At 48.5% G+C, this 18,375-nt stretch overlaps 1 protein-coding gene across 1 annotated transcript; it reads right to left on the reverse strand.

The window, feature by feature from the left end:
• Window positions 1–273: 273 nt before the first annotated feature.
• Window positions 274–4,553, reverse strand: Znf703 (zinc finger protein 703). The gene is made up of 2 exons (XM_020156823.2): window positions 4,085–4,553; window positions 274–3,142 (listed from the first exon to the last, which is right to left on the reverse strand). The coding sequence occupies exons 1-2, from the start codon at window positions 4,325–4,327 to the stop codon at window positions 1,613–1,615; spliced, it is 1,773 nt and encodes a 590-aa protein (XP_020012412.1). The 5' UTR covers window positions 4,328–4,553; the 3' UTR covers window positions 274–1,612.
• Between the last annotated feature and the right edge of the window lie 13,822 nt (window positions 4,554–18,375).

Consider the following 18,375-nt stretch of genomic DNA (forward strand, 5'->3'; position numbering starts at 1 on the left):
CACACATTCCCTCCGCCCTGGCCCCAGCAAATACTAAGACCTTTGAAGTGAGGCCGACAAGCTAAACAACCAAGGGGGGGGGGAGGGGAAAAAAAAAAGAAGGTGATTTTATGTTAGTGTAATGCCCCTGGCGGAAATCGCCCCCCTTTTTTAAGGGAAGGCATTAAACTGCCCTTGAACAGTAATCTCAGAAGGAAACCCCAAAAAAGGAAAGCAGGGCATCTGCTTAGGTGGGACGATGAGTGAGGCAAGAGAGAAACACCACGGTGTGAATATAGCCAAGTATTCCATTTATTAACAAAATAAGTCTTACCAAGGGAGAGCTCTCTTCACCCCAAACAGGCCCGCAGCCCCGGTGCTGCTGCCTAAGACCAGGAGGGAGGGAGGGAGGAAAGGTGTGTAGTCTTCAATCCCAGTCACTGCGGGAGTCCACGGAAACCCACGGCCAACTTTGAGGATTGCTGGGTCAGGCTGGGAGAGGGCAAGGGGGCTGCTACGACCCGAGTGCTCCCTGAGTCCCCAACCTGCTCCCAACGGAGCTAACAAGGTTGTACGGTCTGCTGACTTTGCTACAGGTCAACTTTGGTGGGATCCAGCAAGGATCACCGACCCTGCCCCTGCGGCCAGGGGCGGGGTCACAGCCCCAATTAAGGAGAGAGAAAACAAAGACGACAAAGTAGTTCGCAAACATAAAGAGCAAAATTTCGCGCCAGCGGGGCCATCTAGGACTTTTAACTGACTATTAGCCTTTACAGGCCCCCACGGGCTGGCAGGGACTGCCGGGTGTGAATCCAAGAAGGGTCCTGGAAGGTAAAGTGGATGGGCAAGCTCTGTCTGAGACCATTGGGCCCCTCCCTGGGGGAAGCCTGCTGGGTGGGGTCAGGCCCTCTCAACTCACAGCAACGTTGGGGAGCAAGGCTGGAATTTAGGAGGCCAGAGTCCAGGCCAAGGGCCTTAAGAGAGGGAGGATTGTTGGGGAGGGTCACAGAGCAGAGTTCCCCAGTCAATAAAGTTCAAGACCTCCAGCCACCAAGGTTACTCCCTCCATTCCCCCAAATTCTTAACAAAAAAATTCTGTTACTTGTACAAAGGAAAAAAACAGAACCTCGCATGGAAGGAAACAAGAGGGAATGAGGGGAAAGGGGAGAAAAGAGAAGGGGGAAATGCAGTTCCAACAGTTAAGATTCATGCATGAAACTCCCCAGGACAGGAAAACGAAACGTGAAGAACTCATGAACTCCCAACTCTCCCTCCTCTCCCTAAAACCAAACCAATCAAAAAATTAAAAATTTAAAACTTACACCTAAGAAAAAGAAGCAAAAGAAAGGAAGAGGGGCAGGGATCATGTAGTTATCTGTGTGGTTAATATTATTATTTGGGGAACATACTTTTTGCATACCATTGACTCGTGTGGGCTGTTAATGCACTTATATTCCCAGCTTGTAAGCTAACATTATAGTAAATAAATACACAGTCCGGTGGGGAGGGTCTGGGCGGGAATCCTGGCAGGAATAAGCAGTAGTGGAGGTTGCAGCGTCGATGGCAATGGGGACAAGGGAGGAGGGGAGGAGAGGAGGGCAGGGTGAGGGCCGGGTGAGGGCCGGAGCTGTAGTTACTGGTATCCGAGCGCAGAGGCTGACGCTAGTCTCTGTCCATACAGCGCATATGGAGAGTAGTAGGGTCCGGCTGTGGGGAGGGACGGCACGGCCAGGCCCCCAGCTGTGGATAAGTGGCTCTTGCCATACGGGTGGTACCGGCTTAGCCCCAAAGTGTGTGGACTCCGCAATGACAGTGACCCGGGGCTGCCTGGGGCGGCGGGCGGGGGGAGGTGCAGATGGCAGGAGGCAGCGGCTGCCGCTGCGGCGGCTGCACTGCCCAGGCCCGAGGCCCCGGGATAGGCGGCCAGAAGTTTCTCGGCGCCCGGCAAGGCCGTGTGAGTCCGTAGGTGGCTGAGTAGCTCCTCCGAGGTGGCGAAGCGCTTGTCGCACGGCCCGCTGGCCGCCACCCAGTTGCAGCTGTGCGGCAGAGGTTCGTTCTGCAGCATGAAGCCGTAAGTGTAGAGCGGATGGCCCGGGAGCGCGGCCTGGGCGGCGCTGGACGAGAGAGCGGCGGGCTGCAGCGGGTGCCCGGGGTACACCAGCGGGTAGCCCCCCGCTTTCAGGCTGGGCCCTGCTGGGTCGTGCGCGCTGCAAGTGGAGCAGCTGGAGCCACCGAGGTGCGAGGCGCTGTGGTAACCTCCCAGGCAGTAGGGGTCGCGGCATAATCCCTGCAGGAAGGAGGGCGGCGAGGCCCCGGTGAGCGGGCTGGAGCTGGGGGGCTTGCCAGGTGGCAGGCCCAAGCCCCCCGACAGCTGGCCTCCCACGAGGCCAGACTTGCTAGGATCCAGGCCAGGCACGAACTGAGATGGGTAGCCGGCGTAGGCGCCCACGATGGAGCCGTGGTAGCCGATGCTGGAGGGCGGCAGAGGGAATACTGAGTGGCCAGGCTTGTAGGGTGACACTGGAGCCACGTGGCCAGCCCCCACCAGAGTCGAGGGCGGCTCCGACTTGCGCCCCGAGGCCCCAGCCTCAGCGCCACCGTGTGTGCCAGGCTCCCCTCCGCTGCCGCGGCTCAGGGCCGCTGGCTCCGGGCTGGGCTTGGGCTCCTGGTCTTTCTTGTCCAGATCCCCGCCACCACCCCCGCTGCCGTTCTTGCAGTCAGTATGGTGCGGAGAACCGCCACGGGAGCCGCCGGGCGAGGACGAGGACGACGAAGCGGAGACTGGCCCTCCATGCGGGGGAAAGGGAGGGCAGGCGGCGCTGGGGACCCTGAAGCCTGCCTTGTCTCCTGGGGACGAGGAGGATGAGGAGGAGGTGGAAGACACCGAGGAGGAGCCACTGTCTTTGCGGGAGTCACCGCCTCCAGAGCCCTTAGAGTAGGGCTTGAAGCTGGACTTGTCTTCGACCGGGGAGTCCCCTAGCTGTTTGAGCGCCGCGGATGCGGAGGCGGCACCCGGGGCGGAGCGGCCAGGGTCCTTCTCCGCTCCCAGCCCGTTGGCCGCTGCAGCCACCGAGTTGAGCTTGGAGGAGGGCGGCGGGTCGGGCTTGCCGATCTGCGAGCAGGTCTGGGCTAGCAGAGCCAAAGGACTCTTCTTGGCGTCCAGCTGTGGGAGACAGCGGCAAGGGGAGGGAGACGGGGGTGAGACTAGGAGACCCACCGAGAGAGCGGGGGGGACGGGGCGGGGCGCCTGGTGCACAGGCGGTGGCACGACAGGGGCCTAGCGGACAGGATCTGAGTGTGAGGGCCGGGCTCGGGCGAGGCGGTTGCGCGGAATTGCGCTTGCACTGCCGGTTGGTCCCAGAGTGCGCCACAGGCCCTGGGGAATGGGGACAGTGGAAGGGGTCACCAAAGGCTACCGCGGGAAAAGGTGACTTCTTTGAAGTCGGTACTGTGACTCGCCCCTTTCCATCTAATCTCACCCTTCCCTAGGCCCAGGGAAAAACTTATGCCTTTAGTTTGGGGGAACTTCGTTTGGGACGGGTTTCTGGCGATGGCGCCGCGGGGTAGGAGAGGGGAAAAGCGCTTTCTAAAGGTAAAGCTGCTTGGTGCTCTTAGTGGTCCCTCCCTCCCGGGGAGGGCACCCCGGGAAGTGGAAGGAAGGAAGACAGGGGATCGGGAGAGTCTGGGCGTAAGCGTTATGTGCTGTGCCCCAACCGGATGGGAAAGAGGAGAGGGACCGGGCGGCCGGGGCTTCAAAGGGAACAAACCAGAGCTGGGGCTGGGAAGGCCCGGGAAAGATCATCTCTGGATAGAAACTGGGTGCCAGAGGAAAAGTAAAGGACCCAGTGGGGACTCCAAGAGCAAATCCAACTCAGGGGAAAAACCCGTCGCTCAGAAGGGCGAGAGGGAAAGGAGAACCTTTCATGGGGGAACCTGGGGGAAGAATCTGATGGTTTCTGATCCCTGCTTTGCGTCCCTCCTCACACAGTCCGCCAGCGTGGCCAGACTTGGGCGTCGCACGGAGTCCTGGGGAGCAGGGCCACGGGCCCAGCACGGGTGACCGGGATGGGGCGAGCGCCGTGCGGGCAGCGCCGGGGAGACTGACCTCAATGGGGCTGACGGGAGTGGAGGACAGCGGCTGCAGGTACTCCGGATGCAGGAGGTGACCGGTGTGAGCGCTCAGCATCTTCAGGACCCTGATAGGGAGCCGGTTCGCCTGGCGCAGGGGGTCCGCCGGGGGTAAGAGGGACACCACCGCCGGCACCGCCGGCCTCTTCCCGCCGCCGCCGCTGCCGCTGCCGCTGCTTTCGGGTGTCCTTGGGTTAGATCCAGCGGGCGAATCGCTCATTTGGAGGAGGCAGCGCCACTGGGGGGGCGGGGAGGGAGGGGGAGCACCGGAAGGCGAGCTCCCGGGGCGGGTGGGCTCGCTCCGCAGCGTCGAGCGCTGAGCAGCAGTCGCTGCGCCTCCGCGCCGCCTCCCCTCCTCCACCACCGCGCCGCCGCCGCCGCCGCCGCCACCGCCACCGCCACTAGCCCCGGCGAGCAACACAAAAACCTTCGCCTTCCGCGAGCCGCACGTCAAATAGCGGCGAGCGGCAGCCACACTTCAAAGGGATCGCCGCGCCCGCCCAATCGCAGCTCTCGCCGGGACCCCGGGGCGGAGAGAGCGGCGGGCGGAGGCCGGCGCCGCCGGTGGGCGGGGAGAGTCTTAAAGGGCCCTCGCAGCGCGCCGCCGCCGCCTTGGCCTTTACGGCTGTCGTGTGCGCCTCCCTCCCCTCTCTCCCCCCCTCCCCGCTTTACTGGGCTGTCCTTGCCTCGGGGTCCCACAAGGGACAGGACTTCTCCGCGACCCCGGGCTCTGCGCCCTCTTCCCGCTGGCTTTTCTGTCGCTGTCTCTCTTCTCCCCACCACTGGGGGATGGTGCTGGCGGGGGCTGTCACCCGCTGTGGCTGGGGCGTGGTTGGGGTGAGAACGTGCGGCGCCGGCTCGCTTGGGTCTTGTTTAGTCCTAGCCTTTCCTAGAGGCCACCTGAGTGAGGGCGATGCCTCCGGAGCCCTGGTCCTTCTCCAGCGCACCCCTGTCCTAATTGGCCTCTCCCAGGGTGTTTATTTTGAAGCGCCGGAGCCCTGGAGGCATCCACTATTCTCGGGGGCGCGGCGTGAGCCGCTCCAAATACTTGGAGCCTGTCCAGTCAGAGCCGGCCAGTTGGACTCCCTTCCGGGGTGAGATTGTCGCGCAGTACCCTGGGCTCGGACCCGGTGGAGCGTTGTGCCGGCGCACTGATTTATACATTCTGTGTTTGGTGTGTTTCAGGTTTCTTGTGTCCTGTTTAAAGTCGTAAAATTCCCTCAATATACCGTTCCTAGCTGCTGCTTTGAGGGGACCTGAGGTCACAGGAAAGGGTACTGTCCTAGAGGAGGTGGGGATCTCCGCATGATGACACCAGAGCTATGCCCACTTATCTTTCTTCCATAACGGAGGAAAAACCTACCAACTTCTGCCAGGGTAATGTCTGAATACAAACTTTTTATTAAAGGTAACCATACCGTCTCCGACTCTCCTGAGCCTTTAGGATAAAGTGCGCATCGCCAGCTTCACATTTGGCAGAGATCTTCGCGGTTCTCTTCTTGACCTTAAAGTTCTCGGTCCGCCGTCGCTCATCAGAAGGTGAAACCGATCCTTTGTGCGCCACCTCTGGAATGACCACCTCTCCGTGCTCTTGGCGGCCAGTGGAGGCGCGCTGGTGTCACTGTCTCCTTTTCAATATCACTTTCCCAGCCCCGATCCATCACCCTATTGTCAGGCCTGTCACTCAAGGCGTACTGCTCCACGACTACTCATTCCGACTTCTTGCTAACCCACGCCTTGAGATAGCATGTGAGAACCCAAGATGGGGACAGGAGATTTCAAAGAGGTTCTTCAAACCGAAAGAAATCACTGCCCAGAGAAAGAACAATCAGGACCTTCATTATGTCCGTAGAAAAGAGAGTAGGCCACATCAGTCATACACTACACTGAATGTACTCCCTGGATCCGTATTGTTTTGGGGCCAATACGTATAGACCTCTTAGAAATTACACAGGCTTTCCCTCCCTATTAATCCTTTAACCCTTGTAAAATTAGATTAAAATGACAGCAATGGATGCCCCACCAGGGTGGCGTCTCTCACCTTGCAGCAAGAAGGGCACAGGAATGGAAGGGATAGGGGTGATCCCGTCTATCTCATTGTGGTGGGCTCTTCCTCTCCTCCCTTAGCTCAGCTCATGCCAGCCTCTGCATTCTGACCTCACGGTCACAGCCTTTATTATTTTTTTTATTGTTGTGCTGGATAGGGGTACATCGTGGTGTTCACAAAGGTTCTTACAATATATCAAATATATCATACTTAAATTCACCCCCTCCATCATTCTCCTTTGGCCTTCCCTCCCCCCATTCCTGGAATAGTTTCAACAGTTATTATTTTTCCATTTACGTACATGCATACACAGTATCACCCTCCTACAGCCTTTCCCCACCTCCTTCCCTCTCCCACTGGTACCACCCCCCACCTGTTCTGCCCTCCTGTTCTCCAGTTTCCAACACCACTTTTAAAAGTTCACTGCAGGACTGCTTCAACCTACAAGGTCATGTGGCCTTTGGGAGGCTGCTATCCAGGGGACAAAAGCAGAAGAAAGCCAGAGTGCAGAAGGGCTAACTGGGAAGAGAGGAGGATTAGGAGAACAGATGAAAGACTCCTTGATTATTGTAACCAGCCCAGCTGTGAGAATGTGCCAGGAACACCTTCTAGGATCCAAGCAGATGTGTGTTAGAAATGATTAATGGGAAATAAGTTGGGAGGGGAAAAAAGAAGGGAAAGAGAAGAGACATTTAGGAATGTGGAAGGAAAAGGGGGTAGGAGGCAGCAGAAAGGAAGAAAATAGGATATGCTCTTCCATTTGGAGAGCAACAGAGAATAAAAAAGATAGTGAATGAATGAAAGGGAGACAAGAGGAGGGCTAGCCAGGCTGGGGGTGGGCGACACAGAATTTGCTTAGGTGGTAAGACATTTTTTTCTTTTTAAAGATCTTTACTCTTTCAGCTCATAGGAGTCATCACTCAATCATAGGGACAGTGGTGCCACACAGCACTAACGTGGGGGTCAGGGCTGCCTTTCCCTATTGGACAGTGAGTAGGACACACTTCAGTGAGCATGCAGAGGACAGGGACACACTTTGGGGCGCTGGTGAGGGCAGCAGGGTTGCTTTGGCTGGATCCATCCAATTGCCTTCAGAGAGAAGATGGAAAGCCAGACAAAGCCGGGCCAGAGGCCTGATTGAAACACTACCAGATGATTGATACAATCAGTGTTTGACATTCACTTAGCTGAAATGTTAACCTATCCAGAGCCCTAAATGGGGCCCTAGTGGCCTGAAAGGAAGTGCAGTTTTCGAAGGCATGGTCTGCCACCTGGGAGAGAATGACTCAGTGTCCGTTGGGCCAGCTGTGGGCAGTGTACTGTGCTTAAGGGTGTGATTGAAAAGTCCCTGCAACATGTGGCTGTACAGGGCATACGGCACAAACCCTTTCCTTGCGAAAAAGTGGCCGATGTATGACTAAGGGGCCTTGCTCTGGTTGCCCTGGGAACGGATAGCCAGGGCTAAAAAGTAGGACAGGAGTGAGGACTGCTTGAGAATGCTCCCATGACATGGGGGTGAAGAATTCCGCATGCCAGGTGCTTAACAAACATGGGGGACGGTTAGCAGCCCAGCTAAGGCTGAAGAGAGCGAGGAATGGAAACGTGAGTCATAGAGCGGAGAGGCTACTTGGATTTGGGTGACCCAGAGCCAGGCCTTTGACTCATCCTACCTGGGCAAGTTAACCTCTGTAAGCCTCAGCTTCCTCACGTGTAAATGAGAGTGGCTACCCAAATGTTGGGAAGCCACAGGAGACAATGCATGTCACATGTGGAGTGGTCACTCTAAAGTCCCGGGTAAGTGATGGCTGTCATGTATTGCATCATCTGCATCTTGGGACAGTTGCTCTGGGGAGCAGCCACAGCAGCACCAAGTCAGGAAGGTCTCAGCACTGGGAACTGACAGGAAGAGCCCAGACTGCCCTGGAATTCTACAGATGTGAGAGTACCCCTCCTCCAACCACCGCCCCCCCAGCCTCCAGTTCAACGGTCTTAGGAAAAAAACACCCTTCAGAAACCATCGAGAAAATCCTTTAGGAAATTGTGGATATTTATAGATTTTTTTCACGACTTCAATTTGCATAAAATGCACCATCCAGGAAAAAATGCCTGAGTCAGGTTGAGAGGGAGACTTGCTAGATTTGTTGTGTGGGGTTAATGTGCAGTTTTCACTCCTTGCTGAGGCGAAATGGCCTGAATGATTGCCTCTGCATAACACTCAAACCCTAACGGCAACAACATGAAATAATATCTCACTGGGTAACTATTTACATTTTTTTTTTTTTTTACAAGCTGTAAGAAGTCTGAAAATTCTGTCTCATAGAGAACTTGGTTTTCCTCCCCTGTGCTTAATATCTTTCAGCGGCTGGCAATTACCAAGTTGGCCAGGAGCCCTGAGTTAGCACACTGCATTCAGGGCACTCGGAGGCACTTCCTCAGGCTGTCCCATTCCCAGGCTTCAGACAGAGCCTGGGACATGACAGGGACACCAAGGCCCAGTGGGAGCAAACAGGTGATAGCCATGCAAGCCAGCCTTGCAGGAAGCCTGCTCCACCAATGACCAAAGGAGCTCTGTGTTCTCATGGTCCCTGCTGTGTTCTGATAACCCACATATCCCAGGGCTTTTGCCTCTAAATATTTACTTGTCTCAACTCCCACTGGACTGTGGCTGCTTCATCCTCTTTATGTTTTTACTGCCCAGCAGGGTGTTTGACCATCCAGACAGTAGCAGCGTTGAGTGACAGGCACAGGTCTAAGCACTTCATTTATTCATTATTTCACTCCATTTGTACAGAAACCCTAAGAGGTAGGTAGTGTTGTTAGTCCCATTTCACAGAGAAGAAAAACAGAGGCACAGAGAGTGTAAGCACTTGCCCAAGATCCAAGCTGGTATGGGTAGAGGTAAGGCTGATGTGTGAATTCAGCCATTTTCAATGCAGTAAGTGTCCAACAAATTTTTTTAATGAATATGAATTTTACATAAATTGGGCTACTTATTTATATTTCACCTTGCCATATTCACAAAAGATTGAAGGCTGTTGGCTGTATTTTTCAAAATGTTGACTATGTGAAAGTATCTTTCCCTTAATTAATTAATTAGGTAGGGTCTTGCTCTGTAGCGCCAGATGGCCTTAAACTTGCTGTGTAGCCCAGGCTGGATCCTCGTCCCTCAGCCTCCTAAATGCATTTTTGTGTTCCTCATCTTCCAGCAATTCATGGAGTTATTTTGGGCAGGTTTTGTTATCCCTGTTTGACAGATGAAGAAGCAGGCTCTGAGAGCTTATGAGGGAGCTGAAAGTCACACAGCAAACAGCTGCAGAGTGAGGCTGTCTTAACTCCCTTCCTGCTTGCTGGCCTATTAACTTCTCTCACCTCCCATTGCCTGTGGATGGGGGAGGTAACTCCTGATAAAAGGAGGAGGAATTAACTTCTTTTCCTCCCCCAAGAATTTCCTTTGGAGGTGGTGGCAAGAGGGACAAAAGGAAATGTAGGCTGAAGCTTATCTTCAGGTCCGTTTGATTTGGGTCCTTGAGCAGTGTGCTTTGAAGAAGTGGTTTCATTTATCTCCTATCAGCTCCTGGGGAGACAGGCAGGCCTGGGCCAGGGGGTGCCATAGGTATGCTTTTGAAGTTCTCCTTCCCTGCCCTGCCCTGTGCATTCACCACCCTGGCCCTGGGCATTCACCCTTGACTACTTTATCCCTTGGGGACTGCAAGTTTCTTAGAGACCCTTCTTTTAAGTTGCAAATATTTCTGGGAGGTATCTCACCCTTGTCATTAGCCAACATTTCAGTTGATTTTAGCAGTGAAGGTTCCACCCAGGACAATAACAACATTTATTGAGTACTTACTGTGTGCCAAGGTTCTGAGAACCTTGCCTATAGTGTCATTTAGTTCTCACAGCAAACCAACCAGGTAGGCACTACTGCAATGCTTGTTTTATAGGTGAAGCACTCAGGCCCAGTGAGATTAAGCAACTTGCTAAATTACCCAGCAAAGTGGTAGAGCTGGGATCCCAAAGCTGCTTCTAGGGCGCAGACCTGAATGAGAAGGAAGGTGCTTAAGGTGGGGAGACACTTGACACCAAATTACTTTAATCATTTTCTAGAAGGCTGTCACCTCCATCAGTTTTTCCTTTTGCCCTGAGAAATGAGAAATATGGTAGGGAGGAAACTGAGGCAGAGAAAGAAGTGAGGGGAACCTTCATTCATTCAATTAATTGAAATTGGATTTGAGTGATTTAATTCAATTAGCCATCCATTCAATGAGTGTTCATAGGTGCAGGCCTGAGGTGACCCCGTGGTGGGTAAAGACAGGAAGCCAAGAAGCCCAGACCACCCATCTCTTATGCATATTCAGCTCCTCCTTTCTCCCAGGGTAGCACAGATTCCTAGCACAGATTCCTTTGGGAATCTGTATGTTCTTGCAGACTTAAAAAAAAAAAAAAAAAAGGAGGTCCCAACTTAAATTCTGCTTAGTATCCTATGATTCCAAATTCTCTGTTCTGAAGTACATTTACTCGAGAGTTAAATTTTGATTTCCACTAATATTTACTGTGCACCTTCTGGGTGTGGACATCATTCTAGGTGTGGTCATGCACTGAGAATTCTCTCAGGGGAATCCTGGAGGAGAGTGAAAGTCCCCAGAAATGGGAAGTAGTGACAGTCTCTGCCCAATGGCATTGCTCTCCCATCATCCTGCTCCCAAAGGCTACTGGAGCCAATGGGTGCTCTGGTCCTCTGCAAGCTTTTTGAGGGTGGTAGACTGCGTATCTCAGTGGCACAGGGCCTTCCCATGAGCTTCATCAGTGAAGGTGCTGATGTCTCCATGGTCTTCCCTCCTTGGGGATCAGCCTTGAAACTTGCCCCAATATTACACTTATCACAAAACCAGGCAAAGACACCTCCAAAAAGAAGAACTATAGTCCAATCTCCTTAATGAACATTGATGCAAAAATCCTCAACAAAATAATGGCAAACCGAATTCAACAACACATCAAAAAGATCATTCACCACGACCAAGTAGGCTTCATCCCAGGAATGCAGGGGTGGTTCAACATATGAAAATCAATAAATGTAATAAACCACATTAACAGAAGCAAAGACAAAAACCACTTGATCATCTCAATAGATGCAGAAAAAGCCTTTGATAAGATCTAACACCATTTCATGATAAAAGCTCTAAGAAAATTAGGAATAGAAGGAAAGTACCTCAACATTATAAAAGCTATATATGACAAACCTACAGCCAGCATTATACTTAATGGTGAGAAACTGAAACCATTCCCTCTAAAATCAGGAACCAGACAAGGATGCCCACTATCTCCACTCTTATTCAACATAGTACTGGAATTCCTAGCCAGAGCAATTAGGCAAGAAGAAGGAATAAAAGGAATACAAATAGGTAAAGAAACTGTGAAAATATCCCTATTTGCAGACGATATGATCCTATGCCTTAAAGACCCAAAAAACTCTACTCAGAAGCTCCTAGACACCATCAACATCTATAGCAAGGTAACAGGATATAAAATCAACATAGAAAAATCATTAGCATTTCTATATACTAATAATGAACAAATTGAGGAAGAATATATGAAAACAATTCCATTTACAATAGCCTCAAAAAAAAAAAAAATCAAATACCTAGGTGTAAACTTAACAAAAGATGTGAATGACCTCTACAAGGAAAACTATAAACTTCTGAAGAAAGAGATTGAGGAAGACTATAGAAAGTAGGGAGATCTCCCATGCTCATGGATTGGTAGAATCAACATAGTAAAAATGTCTATACTCCCAAAAGCAATCTACATATTTAATACAATTCCCATCAAAATCCCAATGACATTCATCAAGGAGATTGAAAAACCAACCATTAAATTCATTTGGAAACACAAGAGGCCACGAATAGCCAAGGCAATACTCAGTCAAAAGAACAATGCAGGAGGTATCACGATACCTGACTTTAAACTATATTACAAAGCAATAACAATAAAAATATCATGATACTGGCACAAAAACAGACATGAAGACCAGTGGAACAGAATAGAGGACCTAGCTATGAAGCCACACAACTATAACCAACTTATCTTTGACAAAGGCGCTAAAAATATACGATGGAGAAAAGACAGCTTCTTCAACAAAAACTGCTGGGAAAACTGGTTAGCAGTCTGCAAAAAACTGAAACTAGATCCATGTATATCACCCTATACCAATATTAACTCAAAATGGATCAAGGATCTTAATATCAGACTCCAAACTCTAAAGTTTGTACAGGAAAGAGTAGGAAATACTTTGGAACTAATAGGTATAGGCAAGGACTTTCTCAATGGGACCCCAGCAGCTCAGCAACTAAGAGACAGCATAGATAAATGGGACTTCATAAAACTAAAAAGCTTCTGCTTAACAAAAGAAATGGTCTTTAAACTGAACAGACCACCCACAGAGTAGGAGAAAATATTTGCCAGCTACACATCAGACGAAGGACTGATAACCAGAATATATAGGGAACTCCAAAAACTAAATTCTCCCAAAATTAATGAACCAATAAAGAAATGGGCAAATGAACTAAACAGAACTTTCTCAACAGAAGAAATTCAAATGGCCAAAAAGCACATGAAAAAATGCTCACCATCTCTAGCAATAAAGGAAATGCAAATTAAAACCACACTAAGATTCCACCTCACCCCTGTTAGAATAGCCATCATCAGCAACACCACCAACAACAGGTGTTGGCGAGGATGCGGGGAAAAAGGAACCCTCCTACACTGCTGGTGGGGATGTAAACTAGTACAACCACTCTGGAAAAAAATCTGGAGGCTTCTTAAAAATCTAAACATAGATCTGCCATATGATCCAGCAATACCACTCCTGGGGATATACCCAAAAGAATGTGACACAGGTTACTCCAGAGGCACCTGCACACCCATGTTTATGGCAGCACTATTCACAATAGCCAAGTTATGGAAACAGCAAGATGCCCCACTAATGAATGGATCAAGAAAATGTGGTATTTATACACAATGGAATTTTATGCAGCCATGAAGAAGAATGAAATCTTATCATTTGCAAGTAAATGGATGGAACTGGAGAACATCATTTTGAGCGAGGTTAGCCTGGCCCAAAAGACCAAAAATCATATGTTCTCCCTCATATGTGGACATTAGATCAAGGGTAAACACAACAAGAGGACAACATGATAAAGCGAGAGCACACAGGGAGGTATGAGGATAGGTAAGACACCCAAAAAACTAGATAGCATTTGTTGCCCTCAATGCAGAGAAACTAAAGCAGATACTTTAAAGCGACAGAGGCCAATAGGAGAAGGGGACCAGGAACTAGAGAAAAGGTTAGTTCGAGAAGAATTAACTTAGAAGGTAACACACATGTACAGGAAAGCAATGCAAGTCAGCTCCCTGTATAGCTATCCTTATCTCAACTAGCAAAAACCCTTGGTCCTTCCTATTATTGCTTATACTCTCTCTTCAACAAAATCAGAGATAAGAGCAAAAGTTTCTGCTTGGTAGTGAGGGGGATGGGGGGAGAGGTAGGGGGTGGGGGAAGAAGGGAGGGGGCAGGGGGAAGGGGGGAGAAATGACCCAAATGTTGTATGCACATATGAATAAAAGAAAAAAAAAAAAGAAAGAAACTTGCCCCAGGTGTGCCCATTCCTAGGCCAGTCTCCCAAGTAACTGGATGCCCAGCTCCCAACTCATTTTGACAAATACTTCAAATAGGAGGGAGCTGCTCAGGTAGGGGCTTGATTATTACAAGAAGCATTTGATAAAAAACAGATTCCAAGCTGTCAGAAAAATTCAAAAAGTGTTTATTTTGGTGACTCTCTGCCAGCCTCTGCATGGAGAAAGACCTGAGAAACAGGGTCTCAACCAAATGATGGTCCAAAGTAGAGTAGAGATTTACATAATAAGTCCCTTTAAAAGTGATTTACAATTACTTGTTATTTTGTTGAAAAATGCATTTATTTATTTATGATGAGATGCATTCCTAGGGCACCAGATTCCAAAGCTATGAGCATGTATGGTGAAAATAAAATTCCTCCTGCCACTGAGTTTCACTTCCCAGTGCACCAATGCAGAGAAGCTATTGCTCCTCTTTCCAGAGACATTTTGTTCATATATTACAAATACACGTATATTTTTCTCCCTTTTATATGCAAATGGGTCTATTGTAAACCTATTCTGTTTGTGCTTTAAAAAAACATTAATCTATTATAGAGACTGCATAATGGGCTTCTGTATCTTATTTATTTTTTCCAGTTTTGCAGCATTGTTACATTATGTGCCTTAGTTTATTTAACTAGTCTCCTACAGATGGACACTTGGATGGTTTCTAACCTTTCATTCCTGAAGTTGTGCTAGCACAACTGTGTGATAAATTCTTAGGACTAGAACTGCGGGATCAGAAGTTACATGCAGTTAGATATGGTGGCCGATACCTGTAGTCCCAGCTACTCTGGAGGCTGAGACAGGAAGAGTTCTCAGGAAGAGATCTTCTGAGCCCAGGAATTCGAGGCCATCCTAGGCAACAAGGTGAGACCTTATCTCTAAAAAAGAAAAGAAGCTATATGTTTCAAAACAAGCCCCCTTTAAGAAAGTTGGTAGGAGTGCTTTGGAGTAGGTTTAAAATCCAGCTAGGGTGCGGCAGGCATACATGGGAAACAGTTCTGGGATGTTCTGCATGTTCGTTTGGAGAACAATGAAGGTTCATAGGGGAAGGGGTTCCATTTCCACCATTGGTTTTAAGAAAACATGCATGTTCTCCTTCTCACCATCCTCACCTTGTCCCTCGTTTAATGAGAGCAGGAGTAGCACCCTGCAATCTGACCTAAAAGCACCCAAGATATTGACAAGTGCATATTTTAATGTAGTAATATTCCCATAAGTAAACTCTGATTAGGACTCTTCGTTATCTGGACTTTTTTACGTTCCTGAAAAGGCAAGACAGTACGGTATATAAAGAGATTTTGGTAGTGGCATTAGAAATCCATCATTAGTCCTAGTCATGAATTTCCAGAGTGAGAACTGTGCAGCACTGATGGCATCAGGTCGTGAGAAAAATAATTATTGTCAGTATGGCATTCACCAAGACAGTTTGCATTTTTAGAGTAGGATAGCCTGTAAAAGTCAAAGGTACAAAAGAGCACATCTTTATGACTCTTAACAAGGGTTGAGATGATGAGAGTTTTTTATTTTATTCACCAATTGCCATGAAAAATAAAAGCAAGGCAAAACACCCCATTCCTTAGGTGTTTTGATTTATGCAGCTTCTTGCTGCAAAAACTCACAGCTTGAGCCCAACTTTGTCTCCTTACCTTCAGTCCCAGGCTTGGGCCCTCCTTGGGTTTCTGAGCCAATGCTTATTCTTTGTTAGTGACCTGTGATGCTGGGAAAAGGATGGGGACTGGTCAGAGTCTTGTTAGGCTTCAGAGTCAGGATAATAAATTCCATGATGTCAAAGATAAAGTTTGAACAGGGATTCTTATTCCTTCTGATTACATCGTTCTCATTTTCCTGCCTTACATATCAAGGAACTTTCTCCAGGCAACCTGACATATCTCTTCCTCATCTCCCAAAGCCCGACATTGATAATTCAACACAAACTGCTTTCTGTCAGGCTGTCTTTATTTTTCTCAGTAATTTCCTTAACTAAACCAATGTACAAGTGATGAAAAACAAAACAAACTCCAAACGGCTATTTTAGTCTATTTTTGTTACTATAATGAAATGCCTGAGCCTGGATAACTTGTAAAAATGAACTACTTGAGCCTGGGTAACTTGTAAAGAAAAGAGTTTTATTTAGTTCACAGTTCTGATGCTGAAAGTTCAAATAGCATGCCTCTGGTTCTGGCTCTCGCAAGGGCCCTCCCTGACTGCATGACATCAGGGTGGATCACATGGTGACACAGGAAACCAGAGAGAGACTAGGACCCGAGAGTTCTATGTTAACCCCTTGTAAGGACATGCCCTCAATGACCTAACAACCTTCTACTAGGTCTCACATCTTAAAGGTCTCACTGCTGCTTAATGTATCACATTGAGGACCAAGCTTCTACCACATGAATCTTGGGGGGATATGCTAAAATCATATCCTCACCCTAACTACGGCCCTAACCCGAAAAGCCAGAGTGGTTAAGTACTGTGAGAAGAATGTGTTCTTTTCCTTCTTATTCCCACTCCACACCAGGACTGAATGGGCTGCCGCAGGTTGGTCTGTGTCCTCTTTCTAAGCTGCATGGATTTTTCACCACTGCAGTCAAAATGCATAATGATGATTTTATTTATGACAGGAGACATGTTTTAAAACAGTTGTTTTAAAACAACTGACAGAGCTGCAAGATGGGAAACGACAAGAAAGTGCGATTTTTTTGAGCAGGGAGGGGGATGGGATGCTGGCAAAGGAGAGCAGTGTTTTCCTTATTAAAAATTGGAATTCATCCTTTATCCCTTGAGCAAGTAAAGAAAATCATCCAGGAAGAAAGCTGGGGCAGGGTGTTGAATAATGGCTGATTCAGAGACCCAGGCAATTTGGCGTAAGGTTCCCCCTTGAACTGCTTTTTACTGGACTCACTCAAAAGAGTCCAGTAAGTCCACTTATCCCTGTATGATAGTGGAGGGGCAGTGTGAAGGTTCTAGTCAGCTTCACAGGAATCTACAAGGCCCCTAGATCTCCACCTTCCACATGACACTTCCCAGACTTGGCCAAGATGCAAGGCAGATGCCCTGGGGAGGCAAGAGAACAGTAAACAGACGCTCATGAAGGACTCTGTGCGCTCCGGAAAGAGAAATACCATTGTCTCTGATTGTGCTCAAAGTGCAGTCCTTTTCCTATGGCAACCAATGGAAATTGTCGCCTTCTCCTTGTAGCTGCTCCTCTCTGGAAGGTGGGAACATCACAGGAGAGACTGTAGTAATGTCTACTCTGACCCTGCAGGAGAGGAGAAATAGCAAAAATCAACAACAAATGAGGCAAGTAGGGAAAAAAATGTTCTTAGATTGGAAAGAAGCTACTGTCTCTATTTAATAGTGAATAATAATAATAGTAATAATAATAATATAATAATGTCTCTGGAGATGGTGAGAAGGCCCAGGGTTTGAGAGGAATTGTATTCCTGGCGGTTCTCTTTAGAACCACTAAACCAGCCACTGTTTCTTGTGGCTGTGGGCGTACATGTAGTGAAGAGGATGAACTGGTTTCTGGGTGATCACCTTGATCTCAGATACACCTGATCAATTCAACCCCAGCATCTCTTCCCGCATGGGCCATTTGTGATTCAGCCCTGGCTCCTGGACAGGATAGGGAGTTCAAGCATTTGATCACTTTCTTCACTGGGGATACAAATGCAGATCTTAGAACAACCCCATCCTCTTACCACTCTGCAGTCAAAGCAGGAGTACTTAAACTCCAGTACTTTGTGCTAAATATGAGTGTGTTAATATCCCCCTCCTAGTCCCTCGGGAATTGGATTACTTAACGCATCTTTTTGGAAATGTCAGCAGTTTAATAGAGGCAATAAGTCAGGGCTGCCCTTGTGTTTTATTTTTCTGCCAGTATTTAGTTAATTAAAGAATGCAAATTAAAACACCTTAATTTATATAATATCAATAGCAACGCCTTAAAACATTTGGTATAACTGCTCTGGCACGTCCCTTACATAAACTCTTTAGAGCAGTGCTAATAAAAATGAAAAAGGTTGTAAATCAAATTTAATTTATTCATTTTGGTATGAAAGCATATGCCAAAATCAAGTTATTTATGAGCGTGTAATAACAATAGCATTTTTATTGGTTGCAAATGACGACAAAGGTTTTCAGAGGAATGTGTTTTAATTTTGAAATATCTTAAGGTCCATCTCATTTTCTAGGCTCTGTTCTCTAAAATTTTTTACATCCCTATCTCCATGAAAAAAATAGATTCAGATATTGAAAATCATTTTGAACATAAGAACAGCATCATCCACTCAGAAAGGCACTTGCAGCCCTCTATAGATAGACACACACAATGCATCCCATGGTAAGTGAACTGCAGGTGAGATAATGAGGCTGGTGATTTATACCCCATTTCTTAAATTCCATTAAGAGGATTATCTCACAGGAGGCTCAGATACCGACTCATCAGAAGGGATTTGGGGTGAGGCTGCTTTCTTGGGAGCTTTAGAGATGAACTACACGTATGTGAATGAAGAGGTGAACATGTGTTTCGTCTTTCCCTC

This window comes from Castor canadensis, chromosome 14 (assembly GCF_047511655.1).
Source record: "Castor canadensis chromosome 14, mCasCan1.hap1v2, whole genome shotgun sequence".
NCBI classification, from domain to species: Eukaryota; Metazoa; Chordata; class Mammalia; order Rodentia; family Castoridae; genus Castor; species Castor canadensis.

Coding starts and splice junctions, on each gene's coding strand:
- Znf703 (XM_020156823.2), bottom strand. CDS start 4,327: ATGAGCGATTCGCCCGCTGGATCTAACCCAAGGACACCCGAAAGCAGC. Junction 3,143..4,084: donor CTCCCGTCAGCCCCATTGAG/GTCAGTCTCCCC, acceptor TGTCTCCCACAG/CTGGACGCCAAGAAGAGTCC.